Source organism: Muscardinus avellanarius (assembly GCF_963383645.1).
Source record: "Muscardinus avellanarius genome assembly, chromosome: 7".
Classification (NCBI taxonomy): Eukaryota; Metazoa; Chordata; class Mammalia; order Rodentia; family Gliridae; genus Muscardinus; species Muscardinus avellanarius.
In genome coordinates, this window is record NC_137793.1 from 51398073 (window position 1) to 51426063 (window position 27991).

At 34.4% G+C, this 27991-nt stretch overlaps 1 protein-coding gene across 6 annotated transcripts in view; it reads right to left on the bottom strand.

Moving 5' to 3' along the window:
• Positions 1 to 27991, bottom strand: part of PCDH15 (protocadherin related 15) — a gene marked incomplete at both ends in the record, with an annotated part of 813688 nt that overhangs the window by 241215 nt on the left and 544482 nt on the right. For all 6 annotated transcript variants that reach the window (XM_080699048.1, XM_080699046.1, XM_080699047.1 and 3 more), the window contains 3 exons: positions 7091 to 7207; positions 20062 to 20286; positions 23725 to 24030. In XM_080699048.1, the coding sequence (XP_080555174.1) occupies positions 7091 to 7207; positions 20062 to 20286; positions 23725 to 24030 (648 nt within the window). The remainder of the gene's footprint in view (positions 1 to 7090; positions 7208 to 20061; positions 20287 to 23724; positions 24031 to 27991) is intronic.

Genomic DNA, 27991 nt, shown 5'->3' on the forward strand with positions numbered 1-27991 from the left:
TGCACTAATTTGCAATCCCACCAACAATGTTTTAGAGTTCCCACTTCTCCACATCCTTGCCAGCATTTGTTGTTGTTTGTGTTTTAAATGATTGCCATTCTAGTTGTAGTTAGGTGAAATCTCAGGGTAGTTTTGATTTGCATCTCTCTGACTGCCAATGATGTGGAGCATTTTTTATGCATTTATTGGCCATTTGAATTTCTTCTTTTGTGAAGTGTCTATTTAGTTCACTTGCCCATTTTTGATTGGATGATTTGTTTCTTTTAGTGTTGAATTTCTTGAGTTCTCTATATATTCTTGATATTAGTCCTCTATCCGAGGGGTAGGTGGCAAAAATCTTCTCTCATTCTGTTGGCTCTCGTTTGAAGTTCTTGACAGTTTGCTGAACAGAAGCTCTTCAATTTTATGCAATCCCATGCATTTATTTGCCTTTTGGTTTGTTGTGCCTTTGGGGTCTTGTTGAGAAAGTTTTTATCTGTGCCTATGTGTTGAAGAGTTGGACCTATGCCCTCTTCGAGGAGCCTTAAGCTCTCTGGTATAATTTCCAAGTCTTTGATGCATCTTGAATTGACTGTTCTGCAGGGTGAGAAAGTGGGATTTATTTACAATTTTCTGCATATGGTTAACCAGTTTTGCCAACACCATTTGTTGAACAGGCTATCTTTTTTCCAGTGTATTTTTTTGGCCCCTTTGTCAAAAATCACTTGGCTGAAAGTGTGTGGACTTGTTTCTGGGTCTTCTATTCTGCTCCATTGGTCTATCTATCTGTTTTTGTGCCAGTAACATGCTGTTTTTATTACAATGGCTTTGTAGTATAGTTTAAATTCAGGTATTGTGATTTCTCCTGCATGGTTGCTCAGAACTACTTTGGCTATTCTGGGCCTTTTGTTATTCCAAATAAATTTAAGGACTGATTTTTCTGTGTCTGTGAGGAATGATCTTGTTAGTTTAATGGTCATTGTGTTCAATCTGTAGAACACTTTTGGAAGTATGGCCATTTAAGTGATATTTATTCTGCCAATTCATGAACATGGAAAATCCTTCCATCTTCTAAGATCTTCTTTGATTTCTTTTTTCAATGTTTTATACTTTCCTTGTAGAGATCTTTTACCTCCTTGGTTAAGTTTATTCCTAAGTATTTTATTTTTTTTGTGGGTAATCTGGAGTATTAATGTTCTCTGAATTTCTTTTTCAGTGGGTTTATGGTTGGTGTACAGAAAAGCTTCTGATTTTTTTAAGATTGATTTTGTATCCAGACACTTTGCTAAATTTGTTGATCAGTTCTATAAGCCTTTTGGTTGAGTTTATTGGGTTTTCTAAATATAGTATCATGTCATCAGCAAACAGTGAAAGTTTGAGCTCTTCTTTCCCTATTTGTCTCCTTTGATTTCCTTCTCTTGCATTATTGCTCTGGCTAGAGTCTAAAGTACTATATTAAAGAGAAATGGTGATAATGGACATCCTTGTCTTGTTCCTGTTTTTAGGGGAAATTCTTGAAGTTTTTCCCCATTTAGTATGATGTTCTTTGTGGGCTTATTATTGATTGCCTTTATGATATTGATATATGTTCCTTCTATTCCGATTCTCTGCAGTGCTTTTATCATAAAGGGATGTTGGATTTTATCAAATGCTTTTTTACCATCTATTGAATTGATCATGTGATTTTTGTCTTTGGTTCTGTTTATATGATGAATTACATGGATTGATTTTCATATGTTGAACCAGCCTTGCATCCTACCTGGATGAACCCTACCTGGTTGTGATTTATGATTTTCTTTATGTGTTTTGAATGCGTGTTGCTAGTATTTTGTTTAGCAGTTTTGCATCCAAATTCATCAAAGATATAGGCCTGTAATTCTCCTTCCTTGAACTGTCTTCATTTGGTTTTGGTATTAATGTGATGTTGGCTTCATAGAATGTATTTGGGAGAATTCTGTGTTTTTTCTATTTCACAAAATAGATGAAGGAGTATTGGTATTAGCTCTTCTATAAAGGTTTTATAGAATTCACTTGGGAAACCATCTACCCTGGGATTTTCTTTGATGGTAGGCTCTTTATTGCTGTTTCAATCTCTTTGATTGTTATTGGTTGGTTTCAGTGTTCTATATCTTCTTGCCTCAGTTTACAAAGGTTGTATTTATCTGGAAAGTTGTCAATTTCCTCCTAATTTTCCATTGTGTTGGAGTATAGCTTTTCAAAGTAGTTTCTGATAATCCTTTGGATTTCTACACTGTCTATAGTAATATCTCCTTTTTCATCTCTTATCTATATTATCTGGGTTGATTCTCTCTTTTTTTTAAGTTAGGTTGGCTAGCGGTTTGTCGATCTTGTTAATTTTTTTCAAGAAACCAGCTTTTGGTTTTGTTGATTTTCTGTAGTAATTTTTTTCTACTTTGTTAATGTCTGCTCTGATTTTAATAATTCTCTGTCTTCTACTGGCTTTGGGATTAGATTGTTTCTGTTTTTTAAGGGCTTTGAGGTGTGTTATTAGGTTATTTATTTGAAGATTTTCTGTTTTTCTTATGTGAGCGCTCAGTGTTATGAATTTTTCTCTTAATACTGCCTTCAAAGTGTACCAGAGGTTTTTATATGTTGTGTCTTTATTTTTGTTTGTTTCTAGAAATTTCTTGATTTCCCCTCTTATGTCTTCTGTGACCCATTCTTCATTTAAAAGTGTGTTTTTCAACCTCCAAATGTTCATGTGGTTTCTTTGTGTCTTTTTATAGTTTATTTCTAACTTCATTTCATCATGATCTGATAAGACACAGGGAAGTATGTTGCATTTTATGAATTTGCTAGTGTTCATTTTTTGTCCCAGTATGTGATCAATTTTGGAGAAGCTTCTGTGAGCAGCTGAGAAAAATCTGTACTCTGCTGTAGTTTGGTGAAATATTTTATATGTGTCCAACAGGTCTGTTTGATTAATGGTGTTCTTAATTCTGAGGCATTTTACTGATCTTTTGTCTAGATTATCTGTCTAATGGTGTGAGAGGGGTGTTGAAGTCTCCCAGTGTTATTTTATTGGGATTTAATGTGGTTTAATTTCACAGAGTGTTTGTTTTATAAAAGTAGCTATACCTATATTTGGGGCATAAATGTTGATTATTGTTATTTTCTCTTGTTGGATTGTTCCTTTTACCAGTATAAAATGACTTTCTTTGTCTCTTATAATAAGCCTGGGCTTGAGGTCTAACTTGTCTGATATCATAGTTGCTATTCCTGCTTTCCTTCGAGTTCATTAGCATGAATTACCTTGATCCATCCCTTTACCTTAAGTTTCTTTTTATATTTACTTGTAAGGTTTGTTTCTTGCAAGCAGCACATAGATGGGTTCTGTTTTTTAATTCCTTTTTCCACTTTATGTCTTTTTATTGGGGAATTGAGACCATTTACATTCATTGGGATTAATGAGAGATGATTTTTAATTCCTAACATGTTAAGATTTTATTTCTGTTTGAAATACTGTTTGTTCTTTTTGCTTAGTTGTCTGCTGGACGGAAGTTCTTATTTCTCTGGTTCTGCCATGTATTACTTATTTCTTCTTTGGAGTTAATCTCTTTGAGTATTTTCTCTAATGCTGGTTTTGAAGACATAAATTCCTTAAGCTTCTGTTTGTCATAAAAGCTTCTTATTTCCCGGTCTAATTTGAAAGATAGCTTTTCTGAGTAGGAAATTTTTGGCGGGAAGTTGTTTTCTTTCAGAGTTTGAAAGGTGTTACTCCAGACCCTTCTGGATTTCATTACTTGGTTTTGAAATTCTGGAGTGATTCTAATTGGTTTGCCTCCTAATGTCACTTGGCTTTTGGATTTTGTTGCCTTTAAGATTCTCTCCTTGGCTCCTAAAGTGGTCATTTTTACTATTATGTGACATGGGGAACCTTTTCTCGGATCTTGTCTAAAGGGAGTTCTCTACGTTTCCTGAACCTGTGTATCAACCTCATGCTCAGTGTTTGCAAAATTTTCTACTATTACTTCTTTGAAGATTTTGTTGATCCCTTTGGTTTCACCTTCTTTTCTCTCCTCTAAGCTGAATTCTGAGGTTAGCTCTCTTAAAATGGGCCCATATTTCTTCAATGTTCAATTCCTGTTGCAGAATTATTTTTTCCATCTTATAAACTATGTGTTCATTTTGAAATGATCATCTTCTAGGAGCGAGATTCTATTCTCCATGTGGTATAACTGATTATTTATAATTTGAATTGATGCCTTTACTTCAATGATTGCATCTTTTATTTCTTTCAGATTCTCTCTAAATTCTTTTCTAAAATCCTGAATTAATTCTACAGTTACATTCCTGATTTGATCTTCAGGAAATCTCTGCATTTCTGTGTTATCAGGTTCTGTTATTGTGATTTTGTGAGAGCTCATTGCTTTGTTGTTGTTTCTCTTTCCCATGATTTCAGAAGTTTGTTCCTTTTGCTTTTGGTAGATTTCTTTCAGTCTCTAGGTGTCAGCTGGTATATTCAAGGGCAAGTTGTTATCAACAGTCAAGGTTGAGTAAGGAGAAAAGAGAGGGAACAAATGGAAGAATAGGGTAAGGTCAGATAGGGGCAAATAGTATGAGTATATGAGTTTGTTAAAGTAGCTTATACTAGAGATTAGAAATAGTACCAATGTAGTAGAATTCTGGGGTAGTGATATGAATTGGAGTCAATACAGGTCTAGGAAGCAATAAAAAGAAGAGAAAGAGAGCAGAGAGAGGAGAGAGTAGATTTTTACAAGGGAAGAACCTTGGGAGAGGATTTGGTATGTGGGTTAAAAAACAACAAAAACAAAGAAAGCAAAACAAAAATCATGAAAACAAAACAAAACACCCACAAACTACTCCCCCCCCCCAAAAAAAAGCCAAAAAGCAAGCAGGTATACACACACAAAAGAAAATAATAAAAACACCCAAACAATCCCACCAATGAATTGATGTAACACTACAAACAAATTCAGCAGTCTCTCTCTATGTAGATACCGATTGCTACAATGACATTTTCCTGACTATCATAGTCCAAGTGACCCAATTTATAGAAATGATTTAAAACCTCAATTTTGAGTAATAGTTTTATTGAATCATTGTTAATGTTTCAAGAATTAATATTCAATCTTGAAAAAAAATACTCATTAACTTAAACACATACACTGTGTTCTGATAGAATGACTTGTAACTAGTTTTCATTTACTTAAGAGTCTTCATTAAATATTAAATGTTAAAAATCATTACAGAACTTGGAAAGCAAAACTAAAAATTTCTTTCAAACAAATGTGAAATTTATTTCTAGTGAATGTTTGTGAAAGAGCTTCAAAGTAGTAAAAGCAGGGAGTTCTCTCTAGATAAGTAATTTCCTTTTATAGAAAAGAACATAAACTAAGACAACTTCTTTCACACTGGTGGATGTGATCAGAATTTCAACTCAGGAACCAAAGTTACAGGTACCAAATGGAAAGTAAAGATCTGCCATCTGTGATAAGGCATTGAGTTCTGTCCCAAATAGGTAAACTGTAGCACTACTTTTAGTCACTCTTCATTAATATCATTACATTGAACATGATCTTAAATTCTGTATTTATAAATATTTCTTAAAAATGAGAAAACTACTGTATTCTTTTTGTATTATTTTGTACCATGTATGATAACTTCTATTTGTAGTTCTTTCCTTTAAGTTTGACTATTTATTGAGAATAAAAACTGGTTGACACTGTGACCTATATGTTGTAGGTGTTTAAATCATGTGTCAAGTAGAACTGAATGCATATTACTAATTTTGCTGTAATTTGTACCTTTGAGAGTTCACTTAAAAAGTAGATTAAGCACTGAATTTATATTCATCATCTCTATTGTTATTTTCAAGGCTAAAATGTTCCATCCTGTTTTTTAAGAAGTGACAAATCAGTTTCAAAGACATTTTAGCATGTTCAATGAAATAAATTTCCAAGTTGAAGGTCATTGCTTTTATGTTCACATTATTATTTTTCATGACTTTATATTTACAATAGACTTTATACAGTTTGTCACAATTAAAGTTGAAAAATGGTATGACTCCAATTCACCTTTTATTCAATAAAAGGCATTAAAGAAATGCCATTTATTATAGCAATAGAAATGAAATTTTAAGTCAGTTAAATGATTCAAGATTTAAAAATTTTTTAAATGCCTCACTTAATTTTAGCTATGTTTTCCTAGACTCCATTAGTCATTGACTTATATAGTATGGGTTCACTCAAAGTAAAAATTTATATCCTCATTTAGCTCCCCAAAAAGTGTGTGTGTGTGTGTGTGTGTGTGTGTGTGTGTGTGTGTATTTCCAGTAAATAAGCAATATGAAATAGGGCTTGGGGCATAGCTCATAGGTAGAATATCACTGGGTTCAATCCTTAAATACCACATGCAAGCAAACACACACACACACACACACACACACACACACACACACACTCACACACATACACATATTTACAAAGCAACCTACGTGTTTATAGAAAAATATTTTATACAGGTATTATTACACATTTGTTATTTTAAGTGCAATAAGAAAATGTCATTAAGGACAATTCACATCATTTATGTTATAATAATATTTTGCTTAAACACATATATCTTGAACAGAAACTTAGGATATCTAAAAAGGCAAAGTGCTCCATGAGAAAATAATTACATGTGCTCAAAAGCAATAATGAGAGCTTTGCTTGCCATTATAAACACATTCACTATTTGTTTTGATTTACAGTTTGCTAACAAACTTTATTCATGTAAAAATTAAGTGAAAATATATAAATATAAGCTTACACTGTTCTAAACAAGTGGTTAAAATGGCATTGATCTCAAAGAGATAATTTTTTCCATATATACTATTAGTGTTATACAAATTGACATATTATATATTTTGAATTATAACAAAAAGGCATATTCTTTATTGCCTAAGTTCAATAATAACCACTTGAAATACAGCTTGTATCTATGGCTGCAATAAACAAGAGTATATAACTGGGTAAGAATGGAACTCTTACAGACCATCTTTGCTGTCTTGGGAATTGCATCACAAACAAGTGCTCAAGATTTTCCTCACTACAGCTCATAGGATTAATCAATGTCTTCTACTTACTGTAGGGTCTGCATCTTCTGCATAAACTGTTGTGATGGGTGTACCCTTGACTGCATCAGGAGCCACCATTCCTTTGTAGATTCGTTTACTAAATACAGGTGGATAATCATTCATATCCTGTAAAATACAATTAAGAGCTTAGTGATTCAGGTGAAATAGTGTTAGAGACACAGTTTATAGACTGAATCTAGCTCTTCTAATCAACAACACATTTGCCACTGCCATACGCTGAGTTCCATTGCTCTCACTTCTGACTGGTACCCCAGAGGAAACTGTCAGTGTTCCTATGAACATTAATGTGTGTGATCAATCAAAGGCCATTCCACTGGAGTGAACCAGAAAAATACTACCCAGAAAAATACACCTTTTCAAGGCAGGAGTGATGCTTGAAATTTTATGATACTTTTTGAAGTATTATGTAATGATGTCAAGTAATGACGGTACAGAATTTTAACCTTGAAAAAAAATTTAATTTCTTAAAATGATATTCTAGTTGGGCATGGTGGCAAATACTTGTAATCCCAGTATTTCGGAGGCTGAGACCAGAGGATAGCGGTTTATGGACAGCCTCAGCTACTTAGTGAGGTCCTCCACAACTTACTGAGACCCTGTTTCAAAAATAAAGAATAAGGCCGGGTGTGGGCATAGCGCACTCTTGTAATCTCCCCACTTGGGAGGTAGAGGTAGGAAGATTGTGCAGTTTCGCAGCCACCTTCGCTGGTTTAAGAGAGACCCTGTTTCCAAATAAAGATATAAAAATAGGTCTGGGAGTGTAGCCCAGAGGTAGGTTTTCCAGTACCACCAAAAAAATAAATAAATAAAATATAGGGCTGGGGATAGCCGGCGCGGACACGCTTGTAACCCCCACTCTTGGGAGGCCAAGACAGGAGGATCGCGCAGGTTCGAAGCCAGCCTCACTGGCTTAAAAGACCCTGTTTCCAAATAAAAAGCACATAATAGGTCTGAGAGTGTAGCCCGGAGGTAGAAGAGTTTCCAGGAACACAAAAAAGGGTTGGGGTGTAGCCCTGGGTTCTAGCCCCAGTACCACAAAAAAAAAAAAAAAAAAAAAAAGTGATATTCTATAAGAGAGGAAAAAAAAACTTTTTTTCTTTTACTCATTTTGTTGTTGCTTTTTAAAAATTTTGTATATGTTTCTCTAGTAACTGAAAATTCTTTTATGGGTAGTTAGCATAATGCTATAACTAAAACATTTCAAATACAAACTGTGAAATATCATTTGATTCACTTTTTTATTCCTATAAGTATAAAATGGTAAAAGGAGGTTTTTCCCTGAAGTATATAACAACAACACAATTTAAAAACTGTATATCTTAAACTGGGTATGGTGTTGCCAAAATAATAAATCAAGATCTAATAAAAGACCATTTTGGAAACACTTTATAATTTCTGAAAAAAAAAACCATTTTGATATTCTCAATAAATAATCTTTACTAAAATTTATGGTTTGTTTTCTGCAATAATCATTACACACAACAGTATTTTAGGTACCTTGGACCAAACAAATTTAGGCACAACATTAAATTTGCAAATATCTATTTTTCATCATTGGCTATTAAACACAAAAGAAAACAATATATTCTACATAGTCTTTACTATTTATTTGGACATGACAATATTCTCATATAAAGTAAACTGATAATAGATTAAACAACTGTAAACAATTTTGCAAAGGATCAAGATAATTATATCTTACAATCAAACAATCTTTCTTTTATGTTCACAAGAGAGCTTCAGAGTTATGAATGTAAGCCTGTAGATAGTAGTAAAAGATCTTGAACAGTAACAATATTGAAAAGTATGAGGTAACAAAAACAAAAAACAAAACAAAACAAAAAATAAAGAATAAGCCAGTCACAGTGGTGCATGTTTATAATCCCAGAATTTAGGAGGCTGAGACAGGAGGATTTCAGGTTCATGGCCAGCCTCAGCTACTTAATGAGGTCCTCCACAACTTAGTAAAACCTGTTTCAAAAATAAAGAATAAAAAATAGTACTGGGGGTGTAGCTTGGTTGTAGAATGGCCCTAGGTTCAATCTCCAGTACTGCAAAATACATATATATATAATTGTCACATAGGTCTCAGCAACAAGAACTATGCAGGAGGCTTCATAATACTTGACTTCAAACTATACTACAAAGCCATAGTAATAAAAACAGCATGGTACTGGCACAAAAACAGATACATAGACAAATGGAGCAGACTAGAATACTCAGAAACAAATCCACATATTTACATCCAATTGATTTTTGACAAAGGGGCCAAAAACATACACTGGAAAAAAGATACAAATGGTGTTGGGAAAACTGGTTAACCATATGCATAAATATGGACATAAATTCCAATGTCTCACCCTTCACAATCTATTCAAGATGGATCAAAGATTTGTAATTTAGACCAGAGACCATGAGGCTCCCTGAAGAGGGCACAGGTCCAACACTGTAACACATAGGCGCAGGTTAAATCTTTCTGAACAAGACCCCAAAGGCACGAGAAATTAAAAGGAGAATCAATACCTGGGATTCCATTAAATTAAAGAGCTTCTGTGCAGCAAAGGAAACTATCAAGAATCTCAACAGATATCCAAAAGAAAGTGAGAAAAATTTTGCCAGCTACTCCTCCAATAGAAGACTAAAATCTAAAACATACAGAGAACTCATCACTAAGAAAATAAATAGCTTAATCAAAAAATGGGCATGTGAACTAAATATACACTTACAAGAAAATAAATTTAAATGGCCAATACATTATGAAAAGATGTTCAAATCATTATCAATCAGAGAGATGCAAATCAAAACTACCCTGAGATTTCACCTAACTCCAATTAGAATGACAATCATTAAAAAACACAAACAACAGCAAATGCTGGTGAGAGTGTGGAGAAGTGAAAACTCTTGATTTCAAATTAGTGCAACGACTTTGGAAAACTGTATAGAGGATCCTCAGAAGAATAGGAATGAATCACTTCTGGGTAGCCACCCAGAATGGAAACCAAACTACTAAAATAATGCATTCATATCTATGTTTATAGCTTCACAATTTACAATTGCTAAACTATGGAACCAATGAAGATGTCTATTACTAGTTGAATAGGTTTTAAAACTATGGGATATGTACACAATGGAATTTTACTCAGCCATAAAGAAGAACAAAATTATGTCATTTGCAGGGAAATGGATGGAACTGGACAACGTTATGCCAAATGAGATTTGTCAGTCAAAAAAAGTAAATAACTGATACTATTCCTAATTAGTGGAAAGTAGGGAGAAAAAAAGTCATAGGAGGAACTCTAGACAAAGAAAAATAAACCATAGGTGAGCAAATAAGGTGACCTAACTGAAGGTAATGGCAGGGTGAAGAGAGAAATTCCCTAAAGAGCATGATGTATGTTTACAAGTATATCAAAGTCAATCACTAATTCAAACATGAAAAGGAGGGAGGGGTGGGAATGGGGGAATGACTAAATGTGTGCATTTATGCCTAGGTATATCATCTTCTATCTCATTACGATGTATGACTACAATACACCGATAATAAAAAATAACATTTTATCTGAAATAAGGCATTCACAACTTATTTTATGAAAACGATGACTTTCTTTAATGATCATGAAGTGTAAAATTTGGATATGTAAATGAGCTTTGGAACCATTGGTTCTTTGTAATGAGGGTATTGAGGTTGCTGCTCTTAAGGTTTCAGGAAGGGGGTAAAGATAGAATGAGTTTGCATACACAATTTCTTCTGCCCTTTCAAGGGTACAAATTAATGTATTAAGTATATATTAGGAATCCTTTTGCACCTATCAATGGTAACTTCTGAAGTTTAGAAAAGAGAGTCCTAAATTGCAGAATTTCCTGACTTTCTAAAGTTTGAGATGCTCAATACCTTCCAGTGAATTTCCTTCTTTATTCATCCCTCCAAAGGAAGTTTAAAATCTTAATGTTAAAAGGCAGTTTTTGGATAACTCTTGTTTTGGACTCTTTTATTATTATTATTATTATTATTATTATTATTATTATTATTATTATTTTGCAGTACTGGGGATGGAACCCAGGGGCATTTTACTTATGAGACACACCCCCAGCTCTATTTTTTAGTCTTTCTATTTTTTGAAACAGGGTCTCACTGAGTTGAGAAGGGCCTCACTAAGTAGCTGAGGCATTCCATGAACTGCAATCCTTTGGTCTCAGCCTCCCAAGTGCTGAGATTACAAGTGTGCACCACTATGCCCTGTTGTATTTTTATTTGTGCATTGTAGTCATACATCTTAATGAGGTACAAGATAGTAGAGGCATACATGCACACAGCACTCATTTAGCCCTTATCCAATTCCCTCCCCTCTCCCTCCTTCTCATGTTTGGCTTAGTGACTGACTTTGATGTTTGTGAATGTACATCACATACATTAGGAAATTTCCATCTTTCCTAATCCTAACACCCTAAATAAGTTCATCTTATTTGTTTATCTATGGTTTCTCCTTAAACTAGAGTTACTCCTATGAGCCTTTTTCTCTTTAGGAGTAAAATAAAGTATTTTTATAATTTACTAACTCAATTATTTGTAGTGTTGCATATAGTGGTCTTTTTTGCTGAATAACTATTCACAAAATTCACCTTCTAACTTAATGTACAGTAAATGATTTTATAATCCTTTCTCATAAACAGTATATACATACACAGAAACCAAAGGCTGTAAATAACTGAAAACCATTGAAAGAGTGATTCTCCTCCCCATTTCTTTTGCTTGCCATGAACAGGATGAAGAACAAATCAATGAAGTTATATTGTAGAAGTATTTTTATGGCACAATGTACATATTTTAGGGTTATAATCTTTACTGTGGCTATGATGTACAGCCACTTGCCCATAGTTCTTCCACAATGCATTTTTTTCAGATGGGAAATTTTATTGGAATGCATTGTAAACAAGCATAATCAGTAGTTCTTTATGCTTCAGGGACATCCAAAGCAAAAATGTACATAAATCTGCTTTTGTACAAAGATTCTATTATGTAGTAAATTAAGGATACACTCTACAAAACCATGCTCTTTCTGTTGTCTATTATTCCATGAGAGGGCAGTATTAACACACACAAAAAAATTTCCTCTTTGGTCCTTTAGTGAATATTATCTTGAAAACTCATAATAGCTTGCTTCCTGTGATTGTAATATTTGTTGATTTTGAACAAAAATTTGCTTTGCTGTTTAAAAGAAAGTATGTCGAATGTTCCCATGGTTCTCAACTAGAAAATCACCTGGCATTTCTTTAAAAAGTATTTTTTAACAGTAAGTTTTTAAATCAGTTTCCATGTATCTAGCTAAAAAAAAAAAAAAAAAAAAAAACTGTACCTGAAGGTCTAGTTAGACAGGAGGAGAACAAAAACAGAATTTTCTCTTATTTATTTTCTAAGTTAAAATCTTAAATAATTACAGAAGCGATTTTTATTTTGGCAGAACACTTTTGGGCTAGGACTATGCGAGGATGAAGAGAGCCATACACCACCAGATTACTAAAAATTTATTGAAAATTTTGAAAGAATTTAGCACAAAAGAAAATTACCAGCTAGCTGGGGCTACATACTCCCGAGCTAACTGTTAGAGCTGCACACCCCTCCAGTCAGCCAGACCCCTTTTTATGGAGGAAAACCATAAACCCCTTAATTATATTTGACCTTTTCCTTATTGCCTAAGCCCCCTTAACTGAGACAGGTATCAGTTTTTGGTTGGCTAGCCCCCTCTTACTGGATACCAGTTTTTCTTCTTTAGGTTTCCCCAGGGGAGGGGTTGAACTTTGTACTGAGCACTTTACCTTTGGTTAATCTGAGAACAAACAGAAGGGGAAGAGTGGTGATTACATTTAAGGGTAGTTACATTCCAGCAAGGCATAGGTTAAATGGTTACAATTTTAGGAAAACAGTACAAAGGTTAAACAGGGTTCTGCATATGCATACATTCCAGAGTAACAGCACTGACTTGGAACAAAATGGAATCTATATAAGATGGAGTCAATTGGTCCTTCACACAACCTAGATTTAAACAATCATTTTAACAGTGTGCCTGGAACTATCTCTTAATATTAAAAATTAATGGCGAATTGAAATTCCACAGATAAATAAATAAACAAATATAATAATAAGATGTTTGATTTTCTGAAACCATGAATCAAAACAGTTCTGCATGAGAGACTTTTTCTTAATAGAATAAACACTAACTGGTTCTAGACTAATTCTCTTTTTTAAAAAAAGATAAAAAATACCAAGTGTGGTGACTTTGTAATCCCAGTGCTTGGGAGGCAAGACAGGAGGATTGCAGGTACATAGCCATCCTCAGCTACTTAGTGAGGCACTTCACAACTTAGTGAGAGCCAGCTTCAAAATAAAGAACAAGAAAAATAAAAGAAAATACTTTAAACCTGAGATTTCTTCCTTTACATCCTAATGCTCAAGTAAGAGGCATGAGTGGTGTGAGCTGGTGGGTAGAGGAGCTAATGGTTTCTGCAGTGCTGTCTAGTGTTAGCATTACCCATTTTGTACAGTTTGGCTGCCCTGCCCTTCACGATCCCAACAGGCTTATAAAGCTCTTCTGAAGACTATGCAGTTGATTTTTTGTTTGAGACCAGTTAGCTCCGTTTCCCACCCCATACTCCATCTGTTTGCCATCTCATTACTGTTTCTCACATTATCAGTGCTCTGCTCTTTTTTTTTTTTTCAATTCACTTGTATTCTTATCTTTTCCAACTTTCATCTCTTGTGCTTCTGCATGAGAGTACAAAACAAAACAAAAACACGTCATATCTACAAACAAATATTTTTTTTTTCTGTTTTGCATGGGGCTATTTTAAATACATATTATCAACTTCTCTCACATTTCACTTGTTTACAAAAATCAAAATCTTTACTGAATTTTTTTCTTAGCTGCTTAAATTTGTTCCTAAGTTATTGTTAAAACTCTGAGTTTTGAGCTATTATATATTCTTGCACATAGCATTCCCTTATATAGATGTAAAAGAAGTTATAAACTGCCACAAACAGCAAAGAGTATACAGTCCCTTAGTAAGATAAATACTGATAGAGTTCCTACTGTTCATCAGGCATTATCTTAGAAGTTCAAGGTGTGATTTCACCAAGAAAGGCATGGTGCCAGCTGGTACTGAGCTTACAATTTAGTGTGGGAAGCAAAAATTAAACAAATAATTTCAAGTATAATTAACGTTCTAAAAGAGGCAGCGCACAGACAAGATGAGGATGTGTAGCAAAGGCTTTAACTAATTTAACATAAGAAGTGTCTCAAGATAGTTGAGCAAATGTCCCAGTGTTTATATGCCCTGACAGGTAAAATACCTCTTTAGTATGGCTACCTGTGAATTTTTAAGATGACATTCCTATTCAAATGATTTTACATAGAATCTTGAGTATTCATTCTCATCACCTCTAAATATCAGAATCATGGTCTTAGGATCCAACTCACTAGAATTCAATCAGACCTCTTCCTTTAATCATCTAGATAACCATTCCTGTAGTGAGGGGTAGTTAAAATCTGAAGACTTGTGGCAGCAGCAAGACTTGATTCATTTACCTTGGTAATTAGGAGTGAATGTGATAATCAATGAAAACTGAAAGAACTATATTGTTTGTATGAGTAAGGCATCTTCTAAGAATTTCCAAAAAACTGCTGGGACATTTAGGAAGCTGCAGAAGTATGAATGAGTACTTATGAAATGCTATTTTTGTTTTGTGTATGGGAGTGGACATTGAATTCAGAGCACTGTACATCTGAGCTACAACTCCAGACCAATTTTATTTTTTAAATTTTGAAACAGTCTCACTAAGCTACTAAGGGCCTCGCTAAGTTGCTGAGTCTGGCTTTGATCCTTCTGTCTCAACCTCCCAAGAAATAGTGTTTCAGGTATGTGCCCCCTGCTGGGATGCTATTTTTTTTTAACCATGGTTATCATTTTTTCTTATTGTTTGCTCTATTTGCTTCTTTAAAGGAACTATATTACATCTCAGTCCTTAAATTTTAGAAGAGTAGGGCATGAAGATGTTTTAAGAAACTATCTTCTTCAGTCACAAACATGCCCTCTATGATGTGTTTACATTCTTTAAATTGGAGGGTAAAAATATATTAGAAAGAAAACAAGAATAAGAATCTGGCAATGTAGAATGGAAGAGAGAAAATATGTGAAGGCTTTAGTCTAAGACCAAACAACCACAAGAGGACAATCAGTAAGTTTTTAAGAGTAAAGATATATGTTATTAGACAATACTTCTGCTAGCTAGTTTGCTGTAATTTTTTATTTCCAAATTCCTCTGTTAAGACATAGAAAGAGCTGGATAAGGTGGTGCAAGCCTTTCAAAATAAATGAATAATAATGATAATGATAATAACATAGGAGCTGGGGGTGTAGCTAAGTAGCAAGATGTTCCTAAATTTAATCCCTAGTAACACACATTCACACACACACACACACACACACACACACACACACACACATACCCCGCATAGAAAGATTTTATAAATTTTGAAATGTCCAAAATTTCTATTGTATTTGAGCCATGGACTACTTTATGTTCTTTCAAGACATGGTTCATCTGAAAAAATCAAAATCCAGACTCCACCAACATGAGGGAGCATCAGAGGCACTTTCCTGCCCCTCAGGTGTCCATGGTTTGGCAAATGCTACCTTGCTACCAGACAATCAGTTTCTGTATAGAAAAACTATCCTCTTTATACCCTATGGAGTATGAACATTCTTCTTCATACAGAGGGAGGAAATTCCTATGAAAAATGCAAATGCTAACTTCATCTTCCAAGACCCACTGTATTTTGCAACCTAAGCTTTTGTGGATGGTCAGTCATTCCTGAGACTACTCCCATCTCTACTACTCCCACAGTTGCACACTCTAAATCAGGCAGACATAAACAAGAGTGAATTCAATCTTCTTCTTTCACAGTGTCTGTTCTCTTGCTCCTATGCAAACATTCTATTCAAAATTATAATCAGCAGTATCATACATATATGTTTATATACTTAACTTCTTTGACTTGTATGAAATTTTAAGTTTGCTGTAGAATAGAAGCTTTTTTATGTGTATTTTCTATATTATATTACAACTCAGATTATAAGAACTGATTTATATTACAATTTAGTTCATAAAGCCAAATTTCATATTTGACCTTACATGTGTATGGGTGTATGTGTGTGTGTGTGTGTGTGTATGTGTGTGCTATTGGGGATTGAACACACAAACATTCTACCTTCAAAACTACACCCCTAATCCTATTTTATTTTATTATTTTTTTATTTTGACACAGGGTCTTTTTAGGTTGCCGTGAGTCTTGCTATATTGCTATATCTATCTTCAAACCTGTGATCCTCTTGTCTCACTCTCCAAATAATTGGAATTACAGGCATGTGCCACCATGCACAACTTATGCCTTACTTTTTAAATTATTTAGACTTTAATTTGTTTTCCATAAATTTTCATATATTATCTAATTTACTGTTATTCCAGATTCAATTATTACAAATATACCAAAAAGACACAAAATAAAAAAGCCTTGTTTTATGAATGTTTTGTAAAATCTTTGCAACACAATGTGTATTATATGTATAATAAAGTATGATTTTCTTTTATAGCTTTGAAACCTGACACTTAGCTGAGTGTAGTGGCTCATGCTTGTAATCCCCACGCTTGGGAGGCGGAGACAGCCCTGTTTCCAAATAAAAAAAAGTATAAAAATAGGTCTGGGAGTGTATCCCAGAGGTAGAAGGGCTTCCAGGAACCCCAGTAAAAAAAAAAAAAAAAGAAAAAGAAAAAAGAAACCTGACACTTAAGCAAGATCTTTTCAGATGTTTGTGATAAACTATTTTATTTATACTGACTGTGGAAATAGGTTTTTTTTTTGTCCAAGTATTTCTTCAATTTTCCTATTCTCACTCCAATTTTAATTAAATTTGATGGACTAGATATTAACATCTAATCTCCTCCCCCTCCTCCTCCTCCTACTTCTTCTTGTTCTCAAAAGAAATTATGTTTCTTCTCATTTCCAGAGGGAGATTTTCAAGGTACTTTCCCTGTGGTGTTGTTTTGGGTACAAAAGCTCTTTAGCAAAATCCATACAATTATGTTATTTGCAAAACTGCTTCTCAGTATTTCAAGTAAACAGAAAATTGCAGAAAATTTGCAAGCATGATTAGATTTACATTTGTGTAGAAATGAGAATTGTATTCCATTTTTCCCTTTAAAACAGTGACAATATTTCTATCTCCTTTATTGGTAAATGATAGGGTTTTAAATTTCTGTTTGTCATATCTCACCTTGAGTTAGCAGAGGAAAGGAAAGAGTCTGCATTTGGGAAAACTTCTTAAAATTCTATTATGCAAGCTGGGCATGATGGTACATGTTTGTAATCCCAAAATTTTGGAGGCTGAGACAGGAGGATCATGGTTTGAGGCCAGCCTAAGCTATTTAGCGAAGCTCTTTGCAATTCAGTGAGACATTGTTGCTAAATAAATAACTTTACATGAGTTAGGTAGTCTTGATCAATGGAATACTTTTACTTCTATAAAATAAGATAAAATAAGTGAGAAAAAAGAAGTTAGACCAACATCCTCTTATATCTAAGGAAGGGATTAAGCTCAATGAGCCCTTCATAGATGCTGATCTAGCCTTAAGTGATACCCTTAACATTAAAATAAGGGGGCAGTGTCTGGGAACATGAATTTTTTAAGAAGCTTGAGCTCCAACTAGAGAATGAGATTTATTTAGTGCTTATTTTGCCTCTTTAGGTGATATATTTGGACCCAATTTGACTCCACTGACTTCTTCCATCAAAACAATCCAAGCAAAACAATTCAAATTGAATCCATAGCTGCAAATCAGAGTCTATGAGTGTCTTTAACTAATTATGATCAATCATACTCTCTTGAGAAAGAAGGTTGTGTCATTCAATTATCTCTCTTACAGTCTGGGAAGAGAGGAGTAAGGTCATTAAATAGCAAGTGTGTTCTCTCTTTTCTTTGCTCTATGCTATTAATAAATGAATATTTTTCTATTTTTAATGTTAATGAGTTTGACTCTACCAGGCCATTTGGGTAGGCAAGAGTAGACCAGGGAATGGTGTCCTGTGCATTTTACCTGATCCCAAGCTGTTTTAGCATCACCAAATCCATTGAAATGACTCTTATCTTAATCTTTTTCATCTGCTTGCCTATCATGAAGAATTCATGGCCACCAATATGATTATGTTCCCTAGACCTTTTGTAAACACAATTTCTGAAAACAATGTCTAAACTTTATAAAACAATAATGGAACAAAATGAATTTTTAAAATACAGTTGATTCCCTTCCCAAGTCTCTCTTTAATTTTGTGGCATCTCATAATCCTTAGTAATGTATCATAAATTCTACTAAACAATTCACCTTAGATACATTACAGCCTGTACTTTTAGGTACCACAAAAGAACAAATTAAAAGCTCATGGAAACAAATAAAACCTGAAAATGTCATGGTGGCAAAGTTTAAGAGAAGATAAGTACTCTGATTTTCTGCATTATTTCCAGGATCAAATAACTTAACAAGGATGGTAACTTAATCCCATTAAACTATTATACATTTTTAGTGATTTCAGGAAGTGCACTTTACTCCAGCAGATCAATGTGTGGTTGCCAAAAATTGTCCTCCAACTATACCATGTAAACCTAAAACTAAGTTTATACATTTTTTTTTACATTTTCTAAGTTCATAGATTTTATTTTTTTAAATGTGAAACCTTGATTTCTACTATCACCCAGTAAAATCAGTGCCATAACTATCAATTACGTATTTTTTTCTTAGAACATCCCCACCCTACCCTTATTTTATTTATTTATTTATTTATTTATTTATTTATTTATTTATTTGCAAGTCTGGGGATGGAACCCAGGGGAATTCTACCTGCCCTTGACCTATTTTTTATTATTTATTTTGAAACCAGGTCTCACTGAGTTGCAGAGGACCTCACTAAGTAGCTGAGGCTGTCCAGAAACTGCGATCCTCCAGGTCTCAGCCTCCTGAATTACAAGCGTGCGCCACCACGCCCAGCTCTTATTTTATTTTTTTATTTTGAAGCAGGGTATTGCTAGGTTGATAAGAATCTTACTACTTATTGACACTGTCCTTGAATCTGCTATTCTCCTATCTCAGCCTCCCAAGTACTGGGATTACAAGTGTTTGTTGCCATGCCTGACTTTCTTTTGTGAGTTAATATCCCTGGCACTTTGGAATTTGGACAAACCCGTAAATCTAGTGAATTTTGGACTTGACTGATGTGATGAAGCAGTCAATTTTCAAATGCATAATCTGGGCCTCTTTTAAATTTATCTTTTATAGTAAAATTGCTCTCATTTATCAAGTTTTCATAATTACTTCTCATTAAAATCTATGTCCTAAGTCTGTACCACTGTGTAACTATGAATTGTTGCAAAAAACCATAGTATAATGCTAAATAAGTTTAGTCAGTCACAAGAAGTAAAAAACAAATCAATGCTCTCCCTATTATGTGGAAGCTACATAGAAAAAGGGTCATAGGAGGAACTCTATATAAGAAAGGAGAAACCATAGATGAGCTAATATGGTGACCTAACTGAGAGGGAGGGGAAAGAAGTAGAGGGAAATTCCCTAATGTACATAATGTACATTAACAAACATATCAGTATCAATCACTAAGTCAAACATGATAAGGAGAGAGGAGGAAGGGAATGGGAAGGGTTTTGGGGAAGGGCTCAATGAGTGATGTGTGCATTTATGCCTCTACCATCTTGTACCCCATTAAGATGTATGACTACAATTCACCAATAAAAAATTTAAGAAAAAGAAAAAAAACATTATGGGCATAATATAAGAAACAGAAGCTACATGTAAAAACACAGAGAGAAAATGTGTTCAAACAGAAGTCATCTACATTCCTTACCTTTACTATCACTGTGACAGTAGCAATACCAGGTGGCATTGTTCCATAAATATCAAAGGCTTCCACCAGAAATGTGATGCTTGCTTCCTGTTCTGGAAATGCCTCATAATCTAAACTTCTCAGAAGGGATAGTTCTCCTGTAAATGGATGTAGTGCAAAAAAGTGCTTCACTTCCGGACTTCTTATCCGATAAGACACATTTGCTCCAAGGTCAACATCTTTGGCCTGTGACAAATAGAAAGATGGTTATATCAGTGACATCATCAAAATAAAGAAATGTAAGATAGGTGGGAGTCAGATGTCAGTGCCCAGCACAGCATGGAAGTCATGCTAACCAAGACATGTTTTTTTAAAAAAAAGTGCTTTTGTTAAGTAATATGTCAATTATCAGGGAAAGAGTGAGAGAGAGATGGGACAAAAATAGAGGAGAGCCAGGCATGGTGGCACACACTTGCAATCCCTGCACTTGTGAGGCTGAGACAGGAGGATGGCACAGGTTTGAAGCCAGCCTCAACTACTTAGTGAGGCTCTCAGCAACTTAGTTAGACCCTGTTTCCAAATAAAATAGAAAATAGGTCTGGGAGTATAGCCCAGAGGTAGAAAGCCCCTGACTTCTACCCCCATTACCACCGAGAGAGAGAGAGAGAGAGAGACAGAGAGAGAGAGAGAAAGAGAGAGAGAAGAAGAAGAAGAAGGAGGAGGAGGAGGAGGAGGAGGAGGAAGAAGGAGAAAGAAATAAAGACTGAGACTCACAAAATTTACCTCACTTGAAAGATCACTAGCACTGTAAAGAAACAATAACTTGAATGTATATTTACTACTGGTTTAATAATCATACAAAATTTATATAAATTTAATAATCATGCAAAATTACATAATTCAGTGGTTTTCTTAAATTAAAAGTACTAAAGTACTGTAAAAATCTTAATAAATGTAAGCAGCAATTAATTTTATAGAAAACCTATGATACATTGGTAGAAATAACTCTATTAAACTTCTCTTCCTTTATTATATATTGAATAGTTATTGTGTACAAGGTACTATGAAGAGATATAATATGAATCAAGATATAATTGATGTACTGTTATGGCCTCAAAAAAGAAGTTAGGCACAAATACCCAAAGAAAAGGGAAAAATTGTATGTTATCTAAAAAGTGTTCTCTGCATTGGAACTTAAATGAAAAGATGGGCCTTTTTTGTTTAAATTGAAGTAGGATGGATATTTTATGAAGAGAACAGACTGGCAAAGATATTCTAGGTGGAGGAAAGAGAAAAGATAAGAAAATAATGGGGGGAATATCAAAGTTTGAGTATGTGTGTTCATTAATTAAAATACCCACTTTAGTCTTGGTTTCCACCAATCAATTACTGTCATTACTATTAGAAAGATAGTGTTAAAACATGGGTTTAAGCATATAATTTTTCTTCCTGAAATCTTCCTTGTTTTCCATTCCATTTTCCGCCACTATGCATGTTAGTCAGCTTCCTAGTACTGTAACCGAACACCTGTGATAACCTCTTTAGGAAGAAAGGCTTCCTTTAGCTCACTGGGTTTCTGTCCATGGAATTGTTACTTTTTGGCCTATGACAAACACAGTACATTACACTTGGGGCCTCTGGCAGAGAAGGCCTGTTTACCTCACCATGACAGGGAAGTAAGGACAGACAGAAAGAGGCAGGGGTCCCAATATCCCCTCTAAGGGCACACCCCCAGTAAACTAACTTATTTCTACTAGACTCACCTCCAAAACATTCCAGGCCCTCCTAGTAGTGCCACAGGTTGAGGAATTAAGCCTTCAACACATGGACTCTTGGGAAACAGTCCAGATTTAAATAACAACCCAATCTCCTTAACCTGATAAAACAGACAACTATAATTTTTAGTCCTTAGCCCCTCAGACTTTACCTGTTCCTTCAAGGGTTTTGAAAAGGTTTTTCTACTGTTTAGAATAATCTTTCTTTCCTCTTCACTCAGTAACTCTGCCTTGCTCTGCAGTTCACCATTTAGAATAACTTTATTTAGCAAATGTTTTCCATGCTCAAGAATAGGTTAGGAGCTCCACTGGTGATTTCCCAGGACCCTCAGGTTAAGTACCTCCATTTAAGTACCTCTCTGTTTAATAAACCAGATTAAAAGCTACAGAAAAGTACAAAATTTGCCATGCTTATCTTTGCATCCTCAAAATCTCAAAAAGGACTTGGTATAAAGTTACTCACTAAATATAGATCTTTGTTGAATTAATGGGTGGATGAACAGATAAAGGGAGGAATAAACAGAAATAATTTTTCTCTTCCTAGCCAGCATATGCCTTATTTGAATTTATTAGTATTTATTGCCTAAGTAAATTCTTGTGGAATTGAATTATGGAAGGGATACTGATTCTTGAAAACCATTCTAACAAAATTCAAGTTTGCTTTTTAGGTAGAGTAAAGAAGTCGGCTTTGTAGGTACAGAAAGGACTAATTATTATTATCATTTTTTTGGAGGGGAAAATTTGTTTTCAAATTAAGCTTTACAGACCTCTATGGTATAATTAAACAGCCTAGTTGATGACAAATGCAGATTTATAGGACAACCTGATCTTTCCATTCATAATGTCAAGAGTTTCTGGTAATAAACTTGTGAATTAAAAAAGAGTGTTGGATTTGGACATGCAAATGAAAAGGAAAGTTAGAACCCTGGAATATACTTGTTGTGTATAGAAAATTTTAAAAATAGAGATTATTGGGTATATTGATAACTTTAAAATACAGGGGAAATGAATATATATATTCAATATGTATATTATATATATATATATATATATATATATATATATATATATATATATATGCAAATATCTATGCAATGTTTTTGTAAGCACAAAGATAAATACAAAAAACAACACATAAAAAGTTAATATTTAGGCCGGGTGTGGTGGCGCATGCTTGTAATCCTGTTTGGGAAGCAGCGAGAGGATGATTTCACAGGTTTGAAGCCAGCCGTGATGGCTTAAGAGACTCTGTTTCCAAATTTTAAAAAAGTATAAAAATAGGTCTGGGAGTGTAGCCCGAAGGTAGAAGGGTTTCCATGAACCCCAGTACCTCCAAAAAAAAAGCAAAAAAAATATTATTTACTTTATAGAAAATCAACTTTTTCTATATATGCTATTGTATTGTTGCAAATACAAATGTTACAAAAATCTACAGCAGTATTTGTATAAAAAGGTACTTGTATAGCCAGGCTTGGTGGCGCATGCTTGTAATCCCGGTGCTTGGGAGGCAGAGACAGGAGGATCACGCAGATTCGAAGCCAGCCGTGCTGGCTTAAGAGATCCTGTTTCCAAATAAGAAAAGTTTAAAAATAGGTCTGGGAGTGTAGCCCCGAGGTAGAAGGGTTTCCAGGAACCCCAGTACCACCCCCCCAAAAAAGGTACTTGTATAAAGAAACTATTAGAAAGTATTATTTTTTTAATAAATGTAGCTTTCATCATTTAATTTTGTGGGATCCTTTTCATATAAAATACCATATGTAACATTTAATTATAATAAAGTGTATTAATTGATTATCTGAAATTAAAATTTAAATGGGTGGATCATATTTTTGCTACAAAATTTTACAACTTTTCCCTAATAGTAAATCTTATCATGTACAATCCATGAAATTAATGCTTTTCCACATACCTCTATTTGAAGAAAGGTTGTTCCTGCTGGCAGATTCTCTTCCACAACCACAGTGTATGTTGAATTGGTGAACACAGGACTGTTATCATCAATATCCAAAACCTTGATAGCCAATGTTAGGGTTGAATGGCGGGGGTGTACTGCTCCATCAGTTGCCACAACAACAAGTTCATAGTAATCCCTGACTTCTCTGTTAAGCTTCACTGCTGTGTAAATGCTCCCATTGGATGTGATGCGAAAAAGATTATTGAAATTACCCAAACTGTAGTGCACTTGGCCATTGATCCCAGCATCAGGGTCTGTTGCCTTACAAAGTGAAAAATGAAGGAATTATAATGATAGCTTCTGATTAATACTGGTAAATTATGATATTTTTCTAACAAAATATTCTTAGTTTTTTTCTCCAAAGAGAAAATTGTGAAGATAATCAAGATGCAATGTGCTGTCAAAAGCATGAAAAGAAATATACTATAATTTAATGAACATACTCATTCAAAATGAGGATAATTTCTTCCTCGATCACATCATTGGCAATACAATAGAATATTATGATAGAGAAAATACATATAAAATATTGAATTGTTTATGTGATATTTAAAATAGATTTTTAATATAACATTTAAAACATTTAATTTTAAATTAACATAATTTGCTGAGTAACAATGTAAGAGTCTATGGTTGTTTCATGTTCAAAACTTTATATATTCTTTTTTTTTTTTTTGCAGTACTGGGCATGGAACCCAGGGGCATTCTACCTCTGAGCTACACCCCAAGTCCTATATTTCATTCTTTATTTTGAAATAAGGTCTCACTGAGTTACAAAGGGCCTCACTAAGTAGATGAGGCTGTCCGTGAACTGTGATCCTCCTGTCTCAGCCTCCCAAATGCTGGAATTATAAGCATGTGCCACCACACTTGACGTTTATTTTCATATTTAAACATTTCTTGATGAGTAAATGTTTTTTGGTTTCACTTTGAAAATAAGAAAATGTTACCTATGAAAATGCCTAAGGTTATACAAGAAATAAATATCTCAATGTCCTGATTCTTAGTATAATACCTAATACACAAAACTATTTAATAGTTAGTGAACTGAGTTAATTGGTGAATGCTAGGTTAAATAATGTCTAAAACTGATATTTGAAGATAAATCTATTCTAAAACCCAACCTGCAATAAAAGTACAGTAATTATAATCACAAATTTACTTTAATTTAATTATGTAAACTTAGAATATAATAATACTGAGAGACTTCAACACTTTCCTCACACCACTAGACTGATCTTCTAGATAAAAGGTCAGTAAAGATGACTCAGACATAAAGAACACCATAAACAAAATGGACCTATTAGACACATACAGAATATTTCTTCCAACTATAGCAAATGTGAACTATTATTCACATTCTTTTCAGCTGCTCATGGAACATTCTTCAAAATAGAACACATATGGGCCATAAAGTGACCACTATCAAATTCAAAAAAAATGTGACATACTCCCTTGCATCTTTTCAGAACACAATGGAATGAAACTAGAAATCAAAAAAGGAAGACTCAGAATAACCACATAAACACATTGAGACTAAACACCACACTGAAGAACAAGGAATGGAACATAGAAGAAGTAAGGGGTAAAATTAAGAAATTCCTAGAAACAAATGCAAGTAGAAACACAACATATAAAAACCTGTGGGAAACACTGAAGGCAGTCTTAAGAGAAAAATTAAAATCACTGAGTGTCCACATAAGTAGAAAAGAAAATCACCAAATAAATAACCTAATGACACACATTGAAAGTCCTAGGGGGGAAAAAAAGAGTCTAACCCCTAAAGCCAGTAGAAGACAGGAATTAAAATCAGAGCAGAAATCAATGATTAGAAAAAAATAATGAAAAATCAACAAAATCAAAAGATGGTTTTACAAAAAATAAAGTAAATAAAACTAGCAAACCTAACCAAAAGAAAGAGACAACCAATACAAATTACTCAAATGAAAGATAAAAAAGGAGATGTTACCAATGACAGCATGAAAATTCAGAGGATTATGAGAAACTACTTTGAAAAACTATAACAAAATGAAATCTAGAAGAAATTGACACATTTCTAGATACATACAGCTTTCTAAACTGACTCAAAAAAGATAAAGAAAATTTAAACCAACAAATAGCAATAGAAAAGATTTAAGCAACAACAAAGAGCCTATCATCAAACAAAAGCCCAGGACTAGATGGTTTCCCAGTGAAATTTATAAAACTCTTAAAGAAGAGCTAATTTCAATACTCCTCAATCTGATATTCCAAAAAAGTAGAAGGAATTAAGTCTCCCATATAAATCCTACACAGCCAAATTCACATTGATACTAACATCAAATAAATATAGCTAAAGGAAAGAAAACTATAGGCCTTTATCACTGATAAACATAGACACAAACTGCTAAGCAAAATATTAGCAATGCATATTCAAAATAACATCAAGAAAATCATACACAAGCAGCATTCATCCCAGGGATTTAAGAGTCATTTAACACATGAAAATCAATCCATATAATTCATCAAACAAATAGAACCAAAGAAAAAGATCACATGATCATTTCAATAAACACTGAAAAATCATTCAATAATACCCAACACCTATTTATGCTAAAAGCACTGCAGAGAATTGGAAGAGAAGAAACCTATCTCAACATCAGAAAGAGGATATACAATAGGCCCACAACTAACAACATATTAAACAGGTGAAAACAGGAACAAGGCAAGGGTGTCCATTTTTACCACTTATTTTCAATATAGTACTTGAGACTCTAATCAGAAAACTGAGACAATAAAGAAAATCAGGAGGGAGGGGAAGATGGAGACCAAGTAAAGCAGCTTCTATGAGAACTGTTGACACTAGATCTCCACAGCATCAAAAATAATGCCTTACAGAGCCAGAAAATACTATCAATAGAGAAATAAAAGCTATAAATGCAAGAGAAAGAAAAAAGAGGACTAGAACAACCAGAGAAGCAGAAAAGAAACTGATGTGTCGGCAGCCACACCAACACCATCTTGCCTCCTAGAACCAGAATCTAGGGAGGAAAATCAAAGAAGTTGAAGTGACCAGTTGCAGTCCAGTCAGATATAATTTAGCAGTTCTTTCAGCGTAAAGATGGGCTAAAAGTTTTCAGCGTCCAAGCTCATCACGTTCTCCAGGGATTCAGAGAGAAGCTCAAAACCAGAAAGGAGATATGCCAGCCTCATGGCTGAGGGCGTGGCAGTGACACAATATTGCCAGCATTGGTAGAAAGTTCACCACACCCACAAGAGCTCCAGCCCAGCATGCACTACAATCATAAGTGAAATTGCGGCCCCTACAGAAGAAATCCCAGCATTGCACCCTCAGGGACTCAACCAGCTTTGATAAACTTCCTAGGTTTGAGATTTAGCTGTTCAACGCAGTGCATAAGTGGGGGCAGCATAAATTACTACACACTAGTCTCAGTTCCCAGAGGGAAAGCCCCCAGCCTGGCGCCATCAAAATCTGGTGCAGCTGCAACTAACTCCTTGGGTCTGAGATTTTGTGAAACAACTCAGGGAAGGAACAGTGGCAGCGGAGATTACCATACCTCCCAGAGATCTGAAGCACAATAAGTGAACTTGTGGTGAACTGGAGAAGAACCCAGAGAAGGTGGGAGTGCGATCTGCTGTTGATCATATCAGAAGCTCAAACAGACTCAGGCTCAGATCAGTGAAAAGTGGGGGAATCTTATGCTTAACTCTAAACCCAATGAGTAGGATCTCCAGTAACACCACAGACATCCCAATTATGGTGAACAGGGAGAAGTCAGACTAGCCCAGTTCTAGCTGTGGAGAACTGAGACTCCTACATTGAGTTTGGTCTCATAGGCATATGCTACCAACAGAGGCAGGGAGAGACCTAACCTCTAAATCTGTGAAAAATGTGGAGGGTGACATTCATTCAATATTAAATCCAACCCCTTTGATATCGACCATCTGCATAAACTGAGAACTCAGAGAACCAGACTCACAGGAAAGGTGCCAGTAGTCCTCCATATTTACACAGAGGCAGACTGATGAATTTATTTGTAGAGTCACATCAATTTGTTGTTGAAATTGTTTGGGTTTTTTCATTCATTTTTGTGTGCATAGCTGATTTTTTTAATTATTTTTTTTGGAGGGGGTTTGTGGGGTTTCTGGTGAGATTTTTCTGGATTTGTTTTTATAATTTTTCTTTTGCTTTGTTAGTTTTTGTTGTTTTTTAACCCTCATA